The sequence below is a fragment of the Manihot esculenta genome, chromosome 1 (assembly GCF_001659605.2).
Source record: "Manihot esculenta cultivar AM560-2 chromosome 1, M.esculenta_v8, whole genome shotgun sequence".
Classification (NCBI taxonomy): Eukaryota; Viridiplantae; Streptophyta; class Magnoliopsida; order Malpighiales; family Euphorbiaceae; genus Manihot; species Manihot esculenta.
Genome location: NC_035161.2, coordinates 3,470,368 through 3,494,473, shown reverse-complemented (window position 1 = coordinate 3,494,473; position 24,106 = coordinate 3,470,368). Strand labels below are relative to the sequence as shown.

Sequence of the window (24,106 nt, the reverse complement as noted above, 5' to 3'; positions counted from 1 at the left end):
AGAACTGGTCAAAAGGTTTAAGGCCTTCGCTCTCTAAATCAGGATCGAACCGGTTAGAAAAATTTCTATGAAGCTTCGGTCGGGAACCCAAATCCAAACCTAAATTAGAGTAATTCAGGAAAAAGGAAAACAATAAAAAAGAAAAGATTCAGATCTTCGGAGCTCATCTCTTTCTGCCGGAAAGGATCACTTCGTAACAAGACAGTGTCTTGACAGATCGAGCTCCAACAGCAGTCTGCTCTCGCTTCATTTCTAAGGTACAAACAGAAGCCTCCCTCATAGAAACCTCTCAATTTCAGATCTTATCACAAATTAATTGTTTTTTGGGGAATTTTTCTGGGCTTTTTTGTTGAATTATTAACCATGTATCTGTAATTGTTTTCATATGTTTGTATTCGCAAGATCTAGAGCTGGAAAATGGCAACAATCGATGAGCCTTTATACCCAATTGCTGTTCTTATTGATGAGTTAAAAAATGAGGATATTCAGCTCCGTTTGAACTCAATTCGTAAGCTTTCTACAATTGCACGCGCGCTTGGGGAGGAGAGAACCCGGAAGGAATTGATTCCCTTCTTAAGTGAGAATAATGATGATGATGATGAAGTGCTTATTGCAATGGCTGAAGAATTGGGGGTCTTTATTCCTTATGTTGGCGGTGTGGAGCATGCCAATGTGTTGCTCCCACCGCTTGAGACTTTGTGCACTGTTGAGGAAACTTGCGTCAGAGATAAAGCAGTGGACTCCTTATGTAGAATTGGGGCACAGATGAGGGAGCAAGACTTGGTCGAGTATTTTGTACCATTAGTGAAGGTCGGATTTTTATTTTCATTCGCTACTTTGTGTTGTTTTGGTGTTGGTGCAGGTTGTATTATTGTTTATCTGTCCATTTGTGATTTAACTCCATCTATCATTAGTATGGTGCTTTTATTAAGATATGGTCGTAGTGTTATTCTTAAAATGATTTTGTAAATGTGTTTTGTCCCATTTTCACTTGCTATAATTTCCAACATTCAGAGACTGGCTGCTGGTGAATGGTTTACAGCTCGAGTTTCGTCATGTGGCTTGTTTCATATTGCATATCCAAGTGCTCCTGAGACTTTAAAATCTGAACTGAGGACAATGTACAGTCAGTTATGTCGAGATGACATGCCCATGGTTCGTAGATCTGCAGCAACCAACCTTGGAAAATTTGCTGCTACTATCGAGCCTGCCCATTTAAAGACTGATATCATGTCGATGTTTGACGATTTGACACAAGATGGTATTGCATTTGATACATGCTGGTTTATTTTCCTTGTAAATTACTGCAATTTTTTATTGTGAAGAGTAAGACACAATGTGAATAGGAGTTCTAGGTTCTAATATCCTTTAAATAGTTCATTACTTCTAATTATTTTTGTTCAATGTCTTGCATTTTATAATAAGTGAAAAAGTTGAAAAAATATTAATTGCTTAGTTTAATAGGTTTCAATTAGTAAAGCCTCTGTAGGTTTATCTTTGGCATATTTGACATTGCTACATTAATCCTTTATCAGTGTGGAAGTATAAATTTTCTCATGTTCATTTTTGTTGCAGATCAAGATTCTGTTCGACTATTGGCCGTTGAGGGTTGTGCAGCACTTGGAAAGTTGTTGGAACCCCAAGATTGTGTGGCACATATTCTCCCTGTCATAGTTAATTTCTCACAGGTACAACATGGTTTAGCTTTGTGTTTGTTAGATTTCTTGAAGTTATTTTTTTTTCTTTTCTGGATGTGGGCAGCAGTCTTATTTTTCTTATTGGACTGTGAATAGGTAAAAATTGTTAGAGCTCCACTTGGTTTTAAAAAAATTCAAGTCTTTTTTCCCCATGTGAATAATGTCCTAAGGGGAGTTAGTCCTCTTTCATATCATATCACAGTGAGAACAATAAGTTGCAATGTTCTATGGGATTTGAATATAATGCAATGGATGCTTCAGTATGAAAGCATGATAAGTTAATGGTGGAATGAGTAAGAAGGGAAGGGGGGAGACTTGAACTTATGTGAATGGAAGTAATATCAAAAGATTTACAATTTTTTTGGATATTAATGCAAACTTAGTTTCAAATAGAGCTAAATGGTGAAAAAGAATCTATATAGTCAACCCCACAAGTTTGTTATGAAGTTTCAGTAGTTGTTGAATAGTTGTTATTATTATTGTTGTATTTGAATGTAATGCATGACGCATAATTTTACCTCACCAGGATAAGTCTTGGCGAGTTCGGTACATGGTTGCTAACCAATTATATGAGCTATGTGAAGCTGTTGGCCCTGAACCTACCAGGTAAATACTTTTGTGCCGCAGTTTGTTTATTTGTTTATTTGTGACTGTGTTCATGTAATCTAATAAACAGGTCTAATTTTTCTGCATGTATTGCTTTTACCTCATGTTATCCAAATGTTAATGCAGAGATCAAGACCTTAGCCTTCATTTTTAATCATTTTAAAATCTACCAGTAGATGATTTTTTTTATTTGGTATATTATTGTTTTCTGTACAGATTTATTGATCATGGACTTGTGCTTGGATGTCAATTTTTTGTTTTGCTTTTAGTTCGGATCTGGTTCCTGCATATGTTCGGCTACTTTGTGATAATGAAGCTGAAGTACGCATAGCTGCTGCAGGCAAAGTAACTAAATTTTGCCGGATTTTGAACCCAGAACTTGCAATCCAGCGGATTATTCCTTGTGTAAAGGTAAGCATGTCCGTTATTGTCCCCCTTCCCCATTTGATAATTCAGAAATTCATAAAGGGTATAGGAGCTGTTAGGGTTTGAATCCCTAACCTCCTACACTATGAGGCAGGAACTCAACTACTGCTCTAAGCTCATGAAATGGTTACCTACCATTTGCATGTTTCTTGTTTATTATGCATTTACAATCCAATTTTGGTACAGTTTATGTGCTTCATCCTTGCTGACACTTCATGCTCACTAAGTTTTCCTACTGTAGGAATTGTCCACAGATTCATCTCAACATGTTCGTTCTGCTTTGGCTTCAGTTGTAATGGGAATGGCACCAATTTTGGGAAAGGTAAGCATTATTTTTTGTAATTAAATTGTCAATGCAATTTCAGTTGCATTTCTGGAAAATACAAACATTGCTATCTGTTTCATTCAAACAGCATAAATTATGAATTATATAAGATTTAAGGATGTCTGCAGGCATGCTTGTGGGTGCACACACACTTGCACACTCTTACACATTCTCATATCATCCATTAACTGCTTTTCAAATTTAGATTGAAAAGGAGAGGGGGGAGGGTTGTTCAATTTAGGATAATCATCAATGTTTTGAGATCCAACCATTAATTTAGGACATTCACATTTTCATCGTAATAATTTTTTGAGATTCTTAGTATGTTGCTCATCACTGCTAGAATCTGTTTTCAAATATTCATGTCTTGTACAATAGGAGTTTTACATGCTTGCAGATTTCATCGAACTTTATTTTCTTGTTATTATCTTTGTGTTGGACATGTTAGACCCAGTACTTATGTTATATAATCATTGACATGGCATTATTTTTGTTATTGCTAGACTTGGCATTACTTTGGTTATTGATATTGATTGCCATCTAAGTTGCATGTTCCTTGTAGAGGATGATGCTTTCCTTGCATCTAACTAAGTGATTATTGATGGTTGTAGGATGCAACAATAGAGCAACTGCTACCCATTTTTCTCTCTCTTTTGAAAGATGAATTTCCCGATGTTCGCCTAAATATTATTAGCAAGCTTGATCAAGTCAACCAGGTAGATCCAAATATGTGTGTGTATTTACCTTCACTTGTTATGAATATCTTGATGAATGCAGTTGCATCATTTTTCATTACAGTTTTGGAAACAATGCAGTGGACCAGATATTTGATTGTGATCTGTGGATTCAAATGATAACAAAAATTCAAACTTTTAGTGCTCTTGAATTTTACTCCTTGCACTCCACTCTTGGTGAATCTTTTATTGTGAATTATTGAAATATTTATTGGCATAAAATATTATCAATAATTTAATTCTTTATAGGAAAAAATTTGACATTGCATTTATTTCTTAAATATTAGTAGGATATCAAACTGATTTTATACATTCTATATGGAACTGGGGAATAGTGTACTGTTACTGGACTAACCCTAATTCAAACATTCTTCTTTCTCATATGTTTCCCTTTCATTAAAGTGATGTCAGATCATAAGCTTACTCATGATTTTTCACTGGGAAAAATCCCTTGAAATGTGATTCTATAGAAGATTTATGGCTTTCTTGAATATTTATTGTTCACATGTTAGCATAGATCAACTGAACTTGTATTCTAAATTATGTGTCAAATATATGCGATAGGAAATTAGCTATATGTAATTCTAGTTTTATTGAATTTTGAGTTTACACTTTTTATTATTGGTGTGTCCTGCACAAGTTCCTAAGTTCTTGTTGGATTTCTAGAGGCTTAATTTAGGATCAATAAGAAAATCGACATTAGAGCTGCAATTCCTAGTGGTAGTTCTTTCCTCAAATTGTTCTGAACTTCTGATTGTTATTTTAATGATAGTGCTATTTATACAGGTAATTGGAATTGACCTGCTTTCCCAGTCCCTATTGCCAGCAATTGTAGAGCTTGCCGAGGATAGACATTGGAGGGTCCGGCTTGCAATCATAGAATATATACCTTTACTGGCTAGTCAGTTGGGTGTTGGATTTTTTGATGATAAGCTTGGTGCTCTTTGCATGCAGTGGTTAAAAGATAAGGTTTGTGAAGCTCTTAGACCTTTCATTGTGTTGATTTAGGCTTGTACTTAAATCTGTGATTATCTGCAATTTAATGCTGGGGATGTTTGCACTTCTTGCTGTGATCAAAGGTTATCTAGATGTGCACCATTTAGTATTGTGTTCATACAATCTTGTTACATCAAGCATTCATTGTTGTGTTATTCTCTCTTTTACAAGTTAGATTAAATTGTATTGTTCTGGTTAACATGTCAAAAGCATTTGGATGCACCCAATATATTGCTTTGCGCCCCTTCTATCGGTATAAATTTTTAGTCCATGTTTTTTGTTCTGTGTTATGGGAACTCAATATGTATAGATATATGCTTGATAAGATCAAGCCTACAATCAAGTATATATCTATACATATTGAGTTTCCATAACATTCTGCTTTTGCAATAAAAGATTATCATGGATTATCCAGTGTCATACAAGAAAGTTGTATGTTGTCACTTGATGAACTTCTTTTGTTCCTGTTCCATCTATACTGGGCATAGTCTTCAAAACCCGGAAATTAGCATATTTGTGGTGTATTATGTGCTTAGCTAACTGTCCTGGCTAAATTGTAGGTTTACTCGATCCGTGATGCAGCTGCTAATAATGTGAAGCGCCTTGCAGAAGAATTTGGTCCAGATTGGGCAATGCAGCACATAGTTCCTCAGGTTTGTCTCACTATATACTATAACTTTTTGTTTCTGGTTATTTCAGGTGAAAAGGATAGAGTAAGATTCCTGTCTTTTTTTCAACATGGATATAGGTGTTCTGCACTAACTGAAAAGTTTAGAGATCTTGATTTAGTCCCAAACATCCTGACCAAGTCCTGATTAAAAAATTTGTAGGTCTTCAATATAGTATTCGGTATTTCTATGCATATAATAAATTCAAATTTATAGACCTTCAGTTTATCAAGTTATAAATCAATTTACATTGATGCTGGGTCACAATTTCACAAGTATGCAGACTAGCCAACTCATGAGCCTAAATGAACTGGCGAATATTTAATATAATTGTTCCACTTGGATGGCTTCTGTTGGCTGTGTTTATCACTGGCCGAACCATCTGACATTAAATTTAAACATATTGGCTGTTGCCAATTTTAAGCCTCGCAGGGCCACATCAAACAACCTGGGCTGTGTTTGAACATTTGAAAAGTTGGATAAGTTAAGTTCATTTATATGCATCTGGCGCATCTCATATGAGATAGGAAAATACAGTGAATAAAGTTAATATGGGATAGAAGAAAAATAATTCTCGAGCTAAATGGAGAATTTCCATAGCCATCAGCATCTGTGGAATTTAATTGTTAAGATTCCTTATCTTTAAATTTTTTCTTTATTTGTTGTAATGCCATGCTCACTATCTGTTAATGCATTGATTAGGTTCTGGACATGATTAATAACCCACACTATCTATATCGAATGACCGTTCTACATGCAATTTCTCTTATCGCTCCTGTTATGGGCTCTGAAATTACATGTTCCACACTTCTTCCCATTGTCATCAATACATCAAAAGATAGGTATGCAGCTGGATTCCCAAGTTTGATTGTCAATAGCATATTTTTGTACATCATAGCCTGGGCTGTATAGCTGAGAGTTGGATGTTGCAGGGTACCCAACATTAAATTCAATGTGGCCAAGGTGCTGCAGTCGATTATTCCCATAGTTGATCAGTCGGTAAGTACTTCAGTTAATTTATTTTTGAACAATTTTATTGCTGGAAGCACTGTGCTCCCAAGTTAGTGAAGAACATGATTTCAAAATTAACATATATTTTAATACAAGTACACAAGTTTCTCTCACGTAATACATAATTGGGTAATTTAGAGTATAATCCCGAAGGTTTAGTAAGACCTACAATTTAGTCCCTACTTTTTTAATAGTAAACAATTTAGTCTTTTTAGTTTTTTATTTTATTAACAAAAAAGTCATTTTGTTAAATTTACTGTTAATAAACTATTAATTGAAGAAATGAACTTAAGTTAAAGGGGACCAAATTGGTACAACTATAAGGACTAAATTGTTATAAGTTATTAAAATTGAAAGGACTAAATTATTATAAAAAGTGAAATTTGAAGGACTAAATTATTATAGTCTAGTGAATTTTATCAGAAGGACTATTTTGGTAAAATAATGAAATCTTAGAGACTAAATTGTTCATTATTTTGTTAAATATTAAGGACTCTTATAAATTCGGGTAAATTATACTTTAGTTCTTGAATTTTAGTATAACTAACGGATTTGTCCTTATATTTTTAAAATTGAATGCATTGGTCCTTGAATTTTAGATTTGTCTAACTCTTAAGTCCTGTCTATCATTCCATTAAATTTCTGTTAATTTAATGCAAAATGATGAAATTACCCACTTCATTATCTTCTTTCCCGTTTGGTGACTATGATCCATGACCACTTTATTATTTTGTGATCAACAATACCGGAAACAATGACTGAAACATAAACTCATATAAACACAAAACTACTATATAATCCTTATCTTTAACAACACAAAGATAAATATCAGTGCTTATAATGCCATATTTGTAGCTACAACTTTGTAACTGGAGATGAATATAATTTTCAGCTTGCTAGTCTCTTCACTTAAGACAATTGAAAATTTTTATTGCAAGCATCCCATAAAAAAAAGTCAAATCCAAAATTCCTCCCCTTGCTCACTTTCTCTGTTTTCTCAACAACCAAATAGCATTGTGAACAGTGGAGAAGATGAAGAACAAGCCCAAAGCCAAACAGTGAAAAAAACAAAAAGATAAAATTCATATCCTTGATTATTAACTCAGCCAACAAGGAAAAATCTGATGAAACCCTTGTTATTTTCTCGAAAACCAAGCAACTATTTGAACTTATCACCATAGGTGGAGCTTGATATGGAACTACAATTTTTGCTTTAACAAGCTTGGATCCATCCCCTCAATATTTCATGGCAGTAAGTGGAGAAACTATTGCAAAGCAAAAGGCTTTATAAAAACCCAATTTTGTTGAGCCTTTATGAGAGTTTATTAAGGCATAATAGTTTGCTTGATAGGGATGAAGGTAAGATTTTGGGTAATCTGGTGAGGAAATAAGAGAGAGAGAGAGATGAGAGAGAGGAAGAATTAGGGATGAGAGGGTATTGTTGGAATTAAAATATATTCTCTCACCTTTTACCCTGTTGAAATAGTTAAATAACAGATTGAATGGATGAAAGTACTTCTATTTTTAAGGGAATCAAAATTTGAGGACTAAAGTAATTGACGAGGATATATCCATTAATTACATTAAAATTCAAGGATGAAAGTATAATTCATCCTATAAATTATCTTATATAATTCACGATGTAGTTGGGACTTGAAACCAAGTGGGAGCCTTCTCTCTCTCTCTCTCTCTCTCTCTCTCTCCCTCCCTCTTCTCTCTTTTTATATATAAAAAATAAAGGTTAGAAAAGCTCGAACTTGTTAGTGGGGTTGTCATTTTGCAATTGGATTTTCGCCTTTTGTTCCTGGGGCCGATGATTGGGAAGTTGAATTAAACACTGCTGATCCGACCTTGCAGGTGGTGGAGAAGATGATTCGTCCATGTCTGGTTGAGCTGAGCGAGGACCCAGATGTTGATGTCAGATTCTTTGCCACCCAAGCACTACACTCCACTGAACAGGTCATGATGTCTGCCTAGATTGAATGTTGTAATTAGGAATTCTTTTTCCCCCTACCCAAAAAAATTTCAAGATCAATCTATCATCTTACTCATATGCAATAGCTTATTTGAGGCGCTAGATTTTCTTCCACTGAGACAAATCCTTTTTTACCTTTGATATTTATTCCATTTTTCTTTTATCAAGTGTCCTGAAACGCATTGTAGCTTTTATTATATCATGGTAATGCATTCCATTTTTGGTTTTTCAATATTTGCAATTTTTGTGGCTTTTGATTGTTGTATGAAAAAAATTGAAAATTTGCAGTGCATTTGAGAGGGACGCAGCAGAGACATAATCTTATAAGGTCGTTAAATGGTTAACAGAGAGGATTAATATTCTTCAAAAATAGATGCTAAGTGCTAAAATGAGGACTTGGACCATTTTGGTTTGAAACTGTTGAACTTAAACGTTATTTTTTCACAATACTTGCCATGGCTTGATTTTAGGCAGAGGGAGTGCTTGTTAGCTGGAGTGTTCGGTTTTGGTTCAGATCATATGGTAAGCAAAGAACTGGAATTGAAACCAAGCTTTCCTTTTTTTTTTTTTTTTTTCATTTTTAACTTGGAGCCAAATTTCAATACAGTTTTAATGAAGTTTTAAATCATTTTAATACGATTTGAAATCAGGTTTGGTTCTTATTTTGATTTTATCTCAACTTTGATTATAGTTTAAATTTTAGTATTATTTTGATTATCGCTTAAAGTTACAATATTGTTTATTTAATAGTAATCAATTTTAATTTTTTTTTACATCAAAATAATAATAGAAAGATTAATATAATAAAAGTAATCAATTTTATCTTATTGTTTATTTATTTATTTTTTATTATTATTGTCTAATTTTTTAAATTAAAATATACAAGAGTAGTTAATACTTGGGATGGTCGAGTTGAACTCAAAATATGTACTTTATGATTCCTATCAAATTCCATATTAGTTCAAATTCCACTGCACTAAATTTGAGTTTCAAGTTTGCAAACCAAGGCGAACCTAGAGCATGGTGCAATTTTTTCATCCAATTTACACTTAGACCTCTGCCCACAAACGATTTTAGTTCAAAAATAATTAATAATACAAAGAGATTTTAGTTCGATTCTGATTCCAATCTCGCTATAACTCAATAAAAAAAAAAAAAACCTACGACAATATTAATATTTTATACATTAAATATACAATAACTTCATTCACTTAGTTCCTATTGGAATTCCTCCCCCGCCCCCCCGAAAAAAAAGCCCAAATCATCCTACATAAATTCATTTTTTAAAAAATAAAAATTATCAAAAAAAAAAAAAAAAAAAAAAACAAAACTTGATTCAGAAATGCCAACTAGACTAATTCCAATCTTGGTTCAAGAAAAGGAGGCCAATAACAGGTAAAATAAAAAGAGATTCTGATCCAGTTCATAAAGCAGAAACCATTTCCATATTTAATCTGTCCAGTTCCAATTCGATTCATAGTTTCAACCGGATCAAGGCTAGGTCTAGTTTTGGCTAATTCCATCATCCATAAGTAGAAACACCCAGCATCTTCACAGACGATATCCATGATTACCAACAGTTCATATCCTGAGAATGTCCATCATTTCATACATTCAAATGGGTGTCAACCTATCCTACAGGTTCAATCAGTTGGCTATAGAACAAGATAAAAGCTAATCCAAGTTTTGCAATACTTTGTGATGAGATCTAGTTACTACAAATCAGATTAATGGCTACATGAAAATAAGACCCACACATTTACGTAAGATCCTAAAATGGGAGCTCATGAAAGTTTTTTTTTTTTTTTTAACTTCCCAGACATAACTTGTCCACCATTAAAATTCAGCTACAGCCTCATCTCCATTAGTAAGCTATCAAGGACATTTTCGTTGTACATACGATGCGCCATGCTCTTCATACCTGCCAAAATATACACAAGTTTTATACAGTAGAAAAAATTTTTGCCCCGCTCAGATCTAATTTCAGTTTGGAAATTAAATTAAGAATTCTAGAAAAGAGAATTTTGAAAAGCACAATTTCAAAATTAACCAACTGCATTTGTACAACAGAGAGTTCCAAAAGGTGATACTTACTCGGACTTGGAGAACCACATCTGCTGGAACGAACCAAGAGATGCCAATATACTCCCCCCGATCCATACACTGTTTAATAATCACGCGCCACCAGTGAGGAAGAGACTAAGCATGATGTATTAAATTTGCAAGTAGAAAATATCCAAGGAAACTACATGGGAAAGTGGGGAAGAAGGAAAAAGAAACAGAATCATCAACTTCAAGTGTGACAGCCCATATACTCAAGAATCAAGATCTTCTGGACAAAGGGAATTAAACACTTTGGTTAACCATTAAATGCTAGAGTAGCATAATCGGAGACTAAAACAATACTAACAAACACTGTATAATAACAATAATAATGATTTAAGCATGTGGGAATCAATTAGAATTCAACTGTCAAGCTTACACTGTTACTTGACACAATGAAAGTCTTAGCACCATAAAATCAAAACATCACAGTACCATTTGTCGTGAGAGCTTATGCATTCAAAGCAGCATTTTACCAAGTTACATGCAAGTAATTGAGAGATATATATACATATAATTTATCGTGTATTTGCTTCTACATAGTTCTTGTTGATTTTCAATACTTCAGTCATTCTTCAGGTGGTCGCCATTGCATAAAAACAAGATAATTCTACTGTATGATTTATCAATTTCTCCTCAAAATCTACGTCAAAAACCAAAATGCAACGGCAATCAGTAACAAGATACAATACAGCCAACCAATTTCTCATGTCTGGAGTTGAAGCACTCAGATTGAGAAGTAGGCATCAAACCTGAATCTCCTTTCTGTTGAATTTCCACTGGCCAGCACTTTAACTCTAGCAGCTTGAGGAGATTCCTACATATTAATGAACGGTCATTTCATTAATTGGGAGTGAGCTTAAATTTTCCTTTTTGTCTATTATAATGGCACTCACTAATTAGAATCACATTCATCTCTAGGTGAAATAAGAACAACTTCTTGAAAAATATTTTTTTCCACAATTCTAATATTGTTCTTTTTCCAGACTTATCCAACATTTAGTATTACTCAAAGAAAGACACACGATTAAACAATTTCCCCTTGCAACCAGCTGAATTTAGTAATGAAGTTGAAAGTAACAACGTTGTACCTGAACCTCAAAAGCCATAAAAAACAAATAAAAAGTGAAAACATTAAGGGTTGCAGCAAAAAGGTACCTCAAGCAAATCTTTCTCAAGTCGTTCCTTCAACTGTTGCATTGATGCTGTGCCACCAGCAAGCTATAACAGAAGGAAACAGAAGGGACCAAATAAGTACAAAATATCAAATGGAACACAAATAAGAAAGTTGTCTTCCAATGAGCAATATAAACTAATGAACCTAAATACCACCCATTTCTTGCTTTCTTTCTCTGTTTCTTTTCCATGTCTTATAATCTAAAATTCATAGAACTAACAATAACATAAGATAGTTGGCCATTAAATTTGCAGTAGAAACGCTACAAAATCGAGAGAGAGAGAGAGAGAGAGAGAGAGAGAGAGAGTCTGATTAGAACTAGTTTAATGACCTTCACCCCATTCCTTGCTAGAACCAAATTTCATTTTTGTAAAAGCACAAATGACAAACTAGCATCCTAGTGATTGACATCCAAAAGTAAAGGCGTTAAACAAGTTATGAATTTTTTAAATTGTTAAATAAGCGATTTCCCAGATAAAACAATGCATGGGAAATGAAATTTGAGTTTGTCGAGTAAAATTTGTGTTTAAGACGAGAAAAAATATAACAGCTTTTATTTGCTGATGGTCCCAAAAGAATCCCCAGATCCCGATCAACCTTACAATTATCAGATGCATTCAGGACATTTTGTTCTCTCCTTTGAGTGCAGAAAGCTCAAAAAGCTGATAACAGACTTGGGGGTTTTAGCAGTTTAGTAAAGCTTTAAGAAAAGCAACTAATAGTTAATAGACAACTGATATAAAGCTTATCAGCTGCATTTTGGATCAACACAAAAATTAAACTTGTTTCCTATCAGCCAATAATTATTTTGACTCTATTTTTTATTTAGACTATATTACCCTTTTAAAATTTATTATAGTTTTTTAAACTAAATTTTCAAATCAATAAATTATTTAAAATTACAAGACATAATAAATAAATTAAAAATATAATAAATAATAATTAAACTAGTTATAATATTTAATTTTTTTGAAACTTATAATATCTATTATATTATAACAATTATGTATATGCATGGAAAATAGTGATAATTTAATACTTTGTTTTTAATTGTTATATATGTTACATTCATTTCATTATTATAAGAAATCAATATATACCCTTATTAGTCATTTTACATGTCATCAGTAACAGTTACACATAATTTACTAAACACCTAAAATATATCAGCTCCAATCAATTATCATCTAGCCATTATAATGCCGTTACAATGAGTTATTCGCTAGCAGCTACCAACTATCAGCTGTATTCAATAGTTAATCCAAATAGGTCTTTAGTTTTCAGCGTGATTTGCAAGCACTTCAATAAGAATGAATATCTTGTCATTGAACATCAAAATAAAGATAACTATCATATTGTATTTACCAGTATACTGCTAAACAGTTCCCTCCGAATATCCACATCACACCTATTAATGCTTTCTATCACCTGCAATCATTAGGGGGGGGAAAGAAGTAATGACTGAATGCCAAGGGAAGGTGCTAGATATCTAAGTCCAAACATTCTACTGTGAAAAAGCATGAATTTACCATTTGTGGCAAACCACGAACATTAGGAGCAATCTCTGCAAAATTCTCCATACCAGGAATTGTCTGATAGTCAAGTACAAAACAAGATGATGATATGTGACATGTACTAAAAATCATTACAGTAACTTAATTGCAAAACAAACTGAACATGTTCACAAAACCATTTGCATCTAAAGATTGAGTCCAACTTAATCATTAAATATTCTGCAAACATCAGAAGCATAAGTCACATAAATTATCAACAAGTGAATGATAATTCAAGAGTCCCAAAAGAGCAATTGTTAAACATCCACAAATCAAAAGAAAATTAACGCCATTTTACATCTAAGAAAATTAAAATTGAAAAGAAAAGGAAACGGCAAATTTCATGTACTCACAGCACTCAAAAAGTTATATCAGATTACATAGAATTTCACAAGCAAAAGATTCAAATTCATAAGCAATACATCACAATTTTGATAAAATATTGACATTTACTTTGGCAATAAAGTAAAACTTAAATGGTTCATTTTCTATCCTGACTGCGCTTGAGGAGGGATTTGCTTTCCCTATTTCTCTTTTATCTTTTACTTGTAATTGTTCAGTTGTACTCTTATGAAACTCATAATGCTTCATATCAGACCAAAACAAAAAATAAATAGATAAATACAAATGATACCAGTACCACAAGACAATTATATAAATAAAATGTTAAATAAAATAAAACGCATGTGCCAGTTCCATCTTAATGTGATATAAACAACTCATGTTTTTGGAATTTTGTAAAATTTGCACTTTTCAATGTGTATTCTAGTAGTTCTAGCAATTTGCCCTCAATCAGCAGTCTGCATAGATAAATGAAGAAACAACATTTACTTATGGAAAGTTACAAGCATCTGCATATTTTTCCATTAAATGTTAATAGATATTGAAAGTCCCATAGAAAGATACACTTGAGAGTGAAAAAAGTTGGAATGGACAGAATATGGCATCTTGAATGTTCAAGAGACAAACCTGAGCCAAGGACGGATTGAATAGGATATCTGGAATCTTGAATCTATCAGCTCCTATTTCAATTGTCCTATTTTACATAAGGCAATCAAGATGAGAGAACTAGAAACAATAATCACAGAACCACAAACCAAAGCTACTCAGCCAGTATCTATACTGGGAAACAAGATATTGCAAGAGACTTACTGGCCATCAGGAAGCTCATATGGAGTCATTGGAATATTTGAATATGCAGTTTCTGGATTTATAATGAGAAAGAGGGCAGTGAGAGCAAGGTTAGCATGGTCAAAGTTTCAATATCCAATGGTTACAATGGGAGAATAAAATCTAGTAGAGCTTTACATGTACTATAATAACGATACAACCAACATAAACAAATGTGAAGAATATGAACTTCCTGGCTTCCTAAGTTTATGCATTTTATTGGATTCTAATTGACGAATTCTGAAACAAGAAGCCATCTCATCCACTCTGGACTTATGGAAATCAAAGACAGTTTGTGGATTTTGGCATACATTGACAAGTCGGAATATTTTCAGCAAAAAATAAAAAGAAAAAAGTTTAAGCAAAATGTTTGCACACAATAACACAAATCTTTACACATGCCACCCAAATGATGTAAGCAGAAACTGTCATAGGAACACTAAGAAATAAACAAGAGCATAATGTAACTCAAACCCAAGTATGAATAAGGAACCTGTGTTCAAACTCCACAAGTCTCCAAACTTATCATAGATTTTAACATTGATTTGAAGTATCAGCGTATCAAAACCTATGTCCAAATATCTTATTATTCTAAAGTAAAATGAAAAGCCAAAAGAACTATGAGTTCAAATATTGACCAGGACTAGAAAAACCTTTCAAATGTTAGTTGAACTTCTAGAACATATATTGGCATATTCACACATCCCCCAGCCAAGAGAGAGAGAGAGAGAGAAAGAGAGAGAGTACAGAAACTAAAGAAGATGCACATACTGACCATAAGAAAAATATTATTTGAAAGTGATGTATTCTGAATGGCTCAAGTAATCTCAACGAACAAAAATACAAGCAAACAAGAATTAAAAAATAGAAATATGAAAAGAAGACCGACCATCATAGGGTGTGTCTGGAGCTCGACACACACATTCCTTGATATCACTTGCAATGACCCTCTGTTTCCAAAGAAAAGTTCAATAAATGTGACAAAAGATCCCATCTACACAAGGATAAACATCTGGGATCAATCACAGACCTGAGAGTAAAGTCTGTAGCTTTCAGTTGTATTTGGAAAATCAAGATCCACTATCTGTGAGGTTCAGAAAAAAATGCCAGAAAAAATATCAGAAGCAGATAATAGATATAATTTCCTTAGCAACTTAAAGCAGCTGAGGGAAAATTTAGGTCAGAATACACAAGGAAAAAAATGAAACAAACTGATTTTTTTTTTCACAAAAAATACAGTTAGTATAAGTTATCCCAACCCATTACATCACTGTTGCAAGGATGAGAAAAGATGCAACTCTAAGAGTCCCAATCAAACTCTAGGAACTTAAAAAGTTGTATTAGAGTTTAGCAGTACGGATCAGTTTCGCACCTCATAATTTCATGTCCTTAGTTAAAAGTAGCACCAACCATTATAAAAGGAGCCTGGTGGATTTTCAAGTGCATTCAGATCATAAAAACAGCCCCCTTCTTCTGACCAAGTAGATACATTTATAAAGAAATGAACATTCCTAGAACACTGAATTCAATGCGACTTTGTTTCGAAGATGCTTAAAGCTTCCAAAAGTTTTGTAAGTTGTAGAACTGTGATTTGTTTTATAAATCAATACACAATAGCATGCAAGACTTCACAACAACATAGTTTCACTGTTCACATTTCCAATAGCAGTCCACAACATCTACCTTTTCCAACCAATCTATTTATTGCTACAAAATTGCAGTTGCATACCTACCTGCATTCTTTACCCAGTATTTACTATATCATCAAATTAACCTGTCAACTACACCTAGTAAACCCAAATTTATATGCAGACAGATCTCAACATTCAAATACCAGAGACCTAACTCCTTTTTCAATAAAGTCTAAGCATTAACCAATGAACATTTGCTCAATGGTATCAATCATATTCAGGCTATGAGTTCTCAAGGTTGAACCCAATTGAGGACCTTGGGGCCCAACCAAAAAAAAAAATGTAAGTGTTAAACTGCCCAACTCATTTTTCAATAAAGTCTAAGCATTAACTAATGAGCACTAGCTCAATGGTAACCAGTCACATTCAGGCTATGAGTTCTCAAGGTTAAACCCAAATGAGGGCCTTGGGGACCAACCAAAAAAAAATGTATGTGCTAAACCGCCCAATCATCTAGTCCTTGCCCATGCAAAACACAGTTCAGTATCCCACAATAAACCCAAATTTTACTGCATCACTCATTGCAATGTCAAAGCAGCATGATAGAAAATTCTAAATATGTCTCTCCCCCTATCTGTATATAGAAAATATGATTATGTATTAAATAATGTCAACCAGAAAAATTGTCAAGTGCACTTTAATGTACCTGAAACTCGCTTGGCCTGATTTCCTTTCTCTTGAAAGAGTACCTGGGTTTTATCTGCAAAGCCAAAAAGAAAAAGATATATATTGTACTAAAATAAATAAAATAAAGATTAAATACAGATTCCTACTACATCAACAAGCCTTTAAAGTGAGATTCAAAGATCTAGTCACTTACAGTGATACCTTTGCTCTCCAAGCTTTTCATCAAGCAATCAGTAAGAAACTCTCCTCCTATTGGTGAAGAAGACACTGCCTATTATAACAAGGGGGAAAAGTTCATCAGTTTGTCTAAATTCTCTGAAAGCGTTAATATTCTGGTTTTGTTAAGGGCCTTGAAAAACTTTTGCATTAGATGCATAATGCTCCTAAATTCTCTTGAAATTCATTTTTGTTGCAATGTTACATAATATCAGCCAGAGCCTGTCCCAAAAGCATGCAACAATGCAAGGAAAGTGTTCATAAGTTGATCATGGAAAAGAGAATGATGAAAAGAAAATTGAAGCAGTTGTAAGAACATCAACAAAATAGTTCTACATTTTTCTAGCAACAACAATAAGAGTTAAACAAACATAGTAGTAATATTTATCTCTATGAATGTCTAGGGAAATTCATGTTTTCATATGTTGCAGCAAGGATATATCCATAACGATTTACAGAATGCTGAGAAATGACCTGCAAACATCTAAACTATAAGATAAATTTAGACAACCAAACAAACCCTCCGTGAACACTGCACATTTATGGAATTCAAGACACTTCACAAATCATTGGCACACCAACAGAAGGGGCACAACACCAAGCACAAGATAACTGAAGGAGATCACAGTAATAAAAGATGATCATGCATGCATGCATGCATGCCAGGAAATAGATAGACTTATGTATCTTTTGCCATTCTGCCAAATTTACAAAGGGGAGGAATGACAAATGGCATAAAATCCATCAAATTTGATAATTTTCAATGGAATTCCCAACAATCTCATGAAAACTAAGGCACAATGTTGCGGTTACATATTTTCTTACAGTACACCTCAGTCAAATATCAAGAAAAATAAGTTAAAATGGCAAGGATTAAAATAGGGTTCACTTTACTGTTGAAAAACTTAAACATAAATATCATTATCCAAATTATAATTATTTGGCAAGTCATATGACACTTGAATGTAAAAGGAAAAATACCTTTTGGAGGACATAACCATCATGCACAGGAGCAACTGTAGTTGATCCTCCACCACTAGAAACATTACCATTTTATAAAAGTTACTTAATCATTTAACCAAAATTATCTAGTACAAAACGAAAGGCATAAGGCATTCTTATTAGCAAAATAGCACAATTTAAGGTGTTGCTATGCTAATGTAAGCAACATTGAGCCAAGAAAATACAAGAAATAATATCAACAATATTTTAAATTTTACCTATCAACAACTAGTGAGGTTGGACGTCCTGATGCAAAAGATGTGAGAACCTGCCATTGAGAAATTCTTCAATTTGACAAATAAATGACATGCTATCTTATCATAATGAGAGGAGTCGGATCAAAAAATTAAATAGGATTTCATTAATTGTGGGTAAAAGACAGTGAAACAAGTTGGAGATATAAACATTGGATGGACTAAAGACATACAGCATTCTTGGCCAAAAATAATGCTGGAACATTGTACTTCTCAAACATAAGCTCTGCTGTCCTGTCAGAGATGTAAGAAGTCAAACATCAACAGCAAGTACTAATGCCATATCTGATGCAATAGATGGGGCAAAATAAAGGAATCTCTCCTTTGAGCATGTCAGTCTGAAATAAAATTTATTAATTTTATGAACTTTTTATAAATGTAAAGCAGACTTGATTAGGTTGGTTTAATCATAAGCATTTGAAGTCAAAACCTTAAAAATGATAATTTATTCGGAGAAAAATGCTGAGCCATATAAAGGATGAAATCCTTGAAACTCAAGAATGCATCATCACACATTCACACTTTGCATCAACTAGAGCAACAAGGCCATTTTCTGAATTGCTTGCTCTGGGTAGAAATTATCATTTATCAAGCATAGCTCTTCAAATTAAATAATTACAAGATTTGTTTAAGCAAATAAATGATGTGGAACCAAATGACAAAAGAACAGAAAATAAGGGACACACAGTCACGCACACATATATTCCAAACAACTGTTATAAACATTAAACAGATAATATCCCCTGAAACATATGTACTGCATGTGGAGTATTTTTCAACCCTGAATGAATTACATTTTCAATTGTGATCCCATAAAGGACATCCCAAGTTCAATTATTTGGTCTAATTTCCAGTTATTAGGGAAGAGGAAAAGATATTGCATAACTAGGCTAAACATGGTACCACATGAGTGCTCCTCATGATGAGGTGGTAGCACAGGAATACTTAACAACAACAAAATACTAGAACAAAAATATTATGCACTTCATTGTTTTACCCAATAGTAGACTATGCTAATGAACAATAAAGTAACATAAGCTGTAGTGCAAATGCACCAGAAAGCAACCTGTTAAGTCAATCCGTCACATATCTATAATAACCATTATGACTGACAAAAAGAAAGTTTATATCTACTATCAAGCATTGCATGTTGATAGATCACCTCTCTCTCTGCTGTTGAGTGTTGGATGAAGGTTCTGCAAGCAGCATAGGATGCTCCTTGGGATCAATCAAGAGACATTCCCTAAAGATAGTAACAATTTTTTATTAAATGGTTACCGAAAAAATAAAAGAAAAGAATATTTACATTCTTGATAATCAGATATTACCGTAAAGCATGGTCCCATATGCTATCCACTATATCCCAGTCAACAACAACTCCATCTTTTATAGGTGATAACACCTGGTGAAACAGCAGAAAACCAAAGTAAAATGCTATTGCCGAACATTATATGGTAAACAGGTATTTTGACCAGTCTTCCCAATAATATTTAGAAAACTGACCTCCATATGGTCTCGACGAAATCCTACAGCTTGAGATCCTACATATAATTTGTGTTTTCCCTTGCCCTTTTCAGAGTCTTTGATATTGTTCTTAGAATCTACAGAAGAGGTCTTCTCATTATTAGCAGAATCATCAATATCCATTTGATCAATTGATCCAACAACCTGAGAAATCATAAGTATGTATCAAAAAAAGTTTGATTACTGTCCTATCTATCATACTATCATAGAGCAAAAGCAAATAAGGGACTCCAATTATTTACTAAATGATAATAATGGAAATCAAATTATATTTATACAAACTGAATAGAGAATACAGCATATAATTATCATAGTCACAAAAAATAAAAGGATGGATAGCAATGCAAACATCTAGCAAATTAGGAGTATAAAAGCACAAAGCTCTTAGATCAAAACTAAACTTTCACATCTGTATGTGCTAGGCCAAAACTGAACTGGAACTGGAGACGAACTTAGCACCAAAATAGAGAATATTGATGGTTGAAACATAATCTTTATAACTATCCCGAAAGGACCTAATTATCTGCACTCAATATAAAGTTCTACCAGGCATCAGCCTTATTATGTCATGCAGAGTGGCACGAGTGTGCTATGTCAGCACATTGACACTGGGTATCACCACTTTGTGCAACAGACATTCAATCCTATCTTAACCACAACCTTCAAACAAGAAAGGGTCGAGTCCTCTGTACCCATCAGTTAGACCAAGAGCAAATGCAAGCACTAAATAAATGTGGCACTCTGAAAGAAAGGATGGAAACCAAACCAAGCTCATTAACTAATAAACCTTTTCAACATACATAACCAGGCAACTGATCTCTGGATCCATTAAGAGAGGAACTCCCATCAACAGCAGAGGAAAGATTCATTAATTCCCTCAAATCACCAATATGCAAATTGGCTGAAGCTGTTAACTTCTCTCATTTCACTGTTTTGGGCACCAGAGTTCTTAAGGCCAGGGCAAAGCTTTTTGAAACCAATATAAGTCAACCCTCTAAAAGTTCAATAACTTTAAATGGTATAGTTAACTCTGCCAAAAAAAAAAGTAAAAATAGTATCTTTCTTTTTATGAATATAGCATACAATTATTATTCCATTCTACACTGTAATACTTGAATTGGAGCTCAGCAAACAAGAATCACCCTTTTCGAAACATTATCAATTCTTATCAATGAAAAAATGGGAGTAAGGATTGAATTTTGCAAACCCAATTAGCCTCTTCCCAAAAAAAAAAAAAAGAATTAAAGAAAAACACTGGGAAATTTGACAATGCAACTAAATGTAGATGAAATAAGAGATACTAACAGAAGGAAACACGGCCTTAGGTGCATCCTCGCCAGCGTAGCCAGCTTTGCAAGTATGCGAGCCCAGGTCAATCACTATAGCTGATACTTCATCTGCATTCCAAACAGAGAATTATACCAATTACTCACGCGAAGCTGCAAAATTACAGTAGATAGGTGGGTATAGATGGAGAGATTTTGCACTCACCACCTCCATACATGATTCCACGTTTCTTTGAGAATTTTCTTCACAACTGAATAGCTGTTGTTAGGGTTTTAGAAATTAGAAAATGGAGGTTGTCGAACCTGCGTAGGGACTGATCGGTGGGAAAGGAGCAGCGGGCTGATGGAGGATGGAGGCTGGCGGCGAGGCAGATGGTGGTCGGCAGTGAGAGTGTAGGGAATGGGATGCGGATGTGAGAGCCTAGGGAATTCGTGAGCGGCTGGCTGTTGGTGAATGAAGGGAAAATTTGAATTCCAATTTCCAAGTTTTTTTTGTTTAATGTAAATGATTTTTTAAAATTTTTATTAAACTTAAATATTTATAAATTTATAAAACTATTTTATTTGCTCATTAAAATTTAAATTAAAATAATTTATTTTAAAATTTAATTATTAAAATTAAATTTATTTATTTATTAAAGCTTCAACATATTATTTTACATTTAAATATATATTTATAAATAAAATAAATATTTAAATTATAAAAGTTTTTAATATAATTTATAATAAATGGGTGTAATTATATTCGAGCAGTCATATATATAAGGGTTGGATAAGGTAAAAATTAAAAATGGTAGCGAATTGGATATTTTTAGATATTTAATTTGATGAAAATTATAATAAAAATAAATTTAAATAGTTATAATCGAATTTAAAATGGATTTAAATTAAAAAAAAATAATATTTTTGTCCAAAATTTAGACACAGCATACTCATTATTTAAATATATTTATTAAATAATTAATTTAATATAAAAATATATTTTATAATAATATTCATAAATTTTTATATATTTTTTATTTAAAAATTAAATTTTAAATATTTTTTATATAAATTATTAATTAAAATATATAAATAATAATAATTAAATTTAAAATAAATTTAAATAATTTAAATTAATTTTTAATTAAATTTAAAAAAATATTATTAATATAAATCGAGTTTAAATTTTCAAATATATCTCTAGTAAAAATTATATCACAGCGGGATTAGTTTTCTTAAAAATTGTAATATTAGAAAATATTAAAATATAATTATTAAATTCAAAAAATAGAAAGATGTGTATCTCCTACACATAACCTGCGTCTCCCGCGTGACAGGCGGGGACTATACTGCAACGACTGTTGATATTTCTGAGTTGAAACCATTTTTAAATATGAATATTAAAAAATTATTAATTAATCTCATGATATAAAAATTTTTAATTAATTTTTTAATTTTAAAAAATATATAAAATTTTAAAAAATTTATTAATTAATCATTTAATTAATTTTAACAGTTAAATAATATAAAAATATTTAAAATAATTAATAGTTTTTTTTTCAAGATGAGAGTTCAATTAATAAAATTTTTAAATTATAGAATTTAAATAGTAAATATTTAATGAAAAAATTAATTGTTAAATTTTTTAAAATATTTTATTCTATTTTTCTAAATAAATAGTAGATTTTTTAAAATAAATTTTCTATTTTGTATTTTAAAACATAAGAATTAGGTAGTCGATTTTTCTAAATAAATTTTCTATTTTGTATTTTATTTGAAAAAAGTTTGATTCTATAAATAATTTTATCTAAGTTTTCTATATATATTAAGAATGTGAATCATGATTTTTTTTATTTGTGAAAACATGTATTACAAAACCGTTAAAATGCAGCAAAGAGTTTAAAATTAAAAAAATTAATCAATTCGAATTAATTTTTTAATTTAATTTAATTTTTAATTTTAAAAGTTTCAGTTATTTCAATTTAATTTAGTTTTAATAAAAAAAAAATCAAATCGAATCGATTAGTGATAATAATATATTATTTTTAACAATACATAGAGATTAGATAGGTTAAAATATTTCAATTAAATTTTAAAATATTAAAAATAAAGCGTATAAAATAAAAAGTTTATTAAAATTTAAATCGATCAAACTAAATCAAATCAGACTAATTCAATTCGATTTGATTTTTTATCAAAATTAATTCAATTCAATTTTTATAAATATTAAAATTTTAATTTTTAATTTATTCAGTTCGATTTAATTTTAAATCGAACCGACCGAATTTTCACCTTGAAAAAGAGAATACTTATAAAAAAAATAAGATTAATTCAATTCAATTTTTATAAATATTAAAATTTTAATTTTTAATTTGTTCAGTTTGATTTGATTTTAAATCGAACCGATCGAATGTTGACCGTAAAAAGAGAAGACTTATAAGAAAAATAATAAGATTAAATATATTAAATCTAAGAGATCCATTATAAAATTATAAATAGAAAATACAATAAATTTAGATATAATATTATTCATATTCATATATATAAATTAATTTAATTTGTTCTCTTAAACAATCAAAGTTAAATTTCATAATTTAATTTTTATTTTATATATCAAATCAAGCCAAATTATTGAAAAAAAAATTAAACTAATTATCAAAATAAGCTAATAAAAGAAATACATCTAAATTTAGATAACATTTTCATTATTCAATAACTAACTGACTAAACAATATCAACAACAAATTTTGCGTTTCCCTCTTACATAATTTTCTATCTTATTATAACTCAAACAGAAAATAAAAGAAATCCTTATAAAAAATTTCACAATCGTGATGTTTACTACTCTTAATGGTAATGTTACTGAAAGAAAATCAGTCTTTGATTGTTCAGAACACCAAAATATAATTTGTATTAAAGAAAAAAAAATGGAAACTAATTCTTTTTAAATCTTTTTTTTTTTCATAAAAATTAATTTGTATAGACAAAATAAATTTTTATTAGACTCGTAATATAAAAAGTTAGTGTGAATATTCAGTCGGTTTGATTCAAAATCGAATCGAATAAATTGAAAATTGAAATTT

The 24,106-nt window shown here is 31.8% G+C and overlaps 2 protein-coding genes across 3 annotated transcripts; one reads left to right on the top strand and one right to left on the bottom strand.

Moving 5' to 3' along the window:
• Positions 1-95: 95 nt before the first annotated feature.
• LOC110624490 (serine/threonine-protein phosphatase 2A 65 kDa regulatory subunit A beta isoform) lies at positions 96-8,670 on the top strand. The gene is made up of 13 exons (XM_021769672.2): positions 96-257; positions 403-810; positions 1,015-1,261; positions 1,576-1,688; positions 2,224-2,303; positions 2,573-2,714; positions 2,971-3,051; positions 3,666-3,770; positions 4,575-4,757; positions 5,345-5,437; positions 6,155-6,294; positions 6,385-6,451; positions 8,321-8,670. Exons 2-13 carry the CDS (start codon positions 418-420, stop codon positions 8,438-8,440), a joined length of 1,764 nt encoding a protein of 587 aa, XP_021625364.1. The 5' UTR covers positions 96-257; positions 403-417; the 3' UTR covers positions 8,441-8,670.
• Positions 8,671-10,024: 1,354 nt separating this feature from the next.
• On the bottom strand, positions 10,025-21,514 carry LOC110624894 (actin-related protein 4). Of its 2 annotated transcripts, XM_021770325.2 has the most exons (20): positions 21,247-21,514; positions 21,061-21,152; positions 19,735-19,899; positions 19,560-19,633; positions 19,394-19,474; positions 18,405-18,465; positions 18,196-18,245; positions 17,957-18,011; positions 16,953-17,030; positions 16,779-16,832; positions 15,472-15,525; positions 15,331-15,391; positions 14,424-14,475; positions 14,241-14,307; positions 13,248-13,310; positions 13,084-13,146; positions 11,700-11,762; positions 11,294-11,358; positions 10,533-10,601; positions 10,025-10,359 (listed from the first exon to the last, which is right to left on the bottom strand). In XM_021770325.2, the coding sequence occupies exons 1-20, from the start codon at positions 21,257-21,259 to the stop codon at positions 10,314-10,316; spliced, it is 1,326 nt and encodes a 441-aa protein (XP_021626017.1). In that variant the 5' UTR covers positions 21,260-21,514; the 3' UTR covers positions 10,025-10,313. The 2 variants fall into 2 exon arrangements, with proteins under 2 accessions (XP_021626017.1, XP_043809726.1); XM_043953791.1 differs by lacking the exons at positions 21,061-21,152; positions 21,247-21,514 and adding an exon at positions 20,543-20,793.
• Between the last annotated feature and the right edge of the window lie 2,592 nt (positions 21,515-24,106).

What these genes read in the sequence shown, in the direction of transcription:
- LOC110624490 (XM_021769672.2), top strand. Translation starts at nt 418, where the DNA reads ATGGCAACAATCGATGAGCCTTTATACCCAATTGCTGTTCTTATTGAT. An exon ending in TGACGATTTGACACAAGATG is followed by an intron (nt 1,262 to 1,575) that starts GTATTGCATTTG and finishes TTTTTGTTGCAG; the next exon opens with ATCAAGATTCTGTTCGACTA. An exon ending in TCATAGTTAATTTCTCACAG is followed by an intron (nt 1,689 to 2,223) that starts GTACAACATGGT and finishes TTACCTCACCAG; the next exon opens with GATAAGTCTTGGCGAGTTCG.
- LOC110624894 (XM_021770325.2), bottom strand. An exon ending in TCAGGCCAAGCGAGTTTCAG is followed by an intron (nt 15,526 to 16,778) that starts GTACATTAAAGT and finishes TGAACCTCACAG; the next exon opens with ATAGTGGATCTTGATTTTCC. An exon ending in AACTGTTTAGCAGTATACTG is followed by an intron (nt 11,763 to 13,083) that starts GTAAATACAATA and finishes CTTCTGTTATAG; the next exon opens with CTTGCTGGTGGCACAGCATC.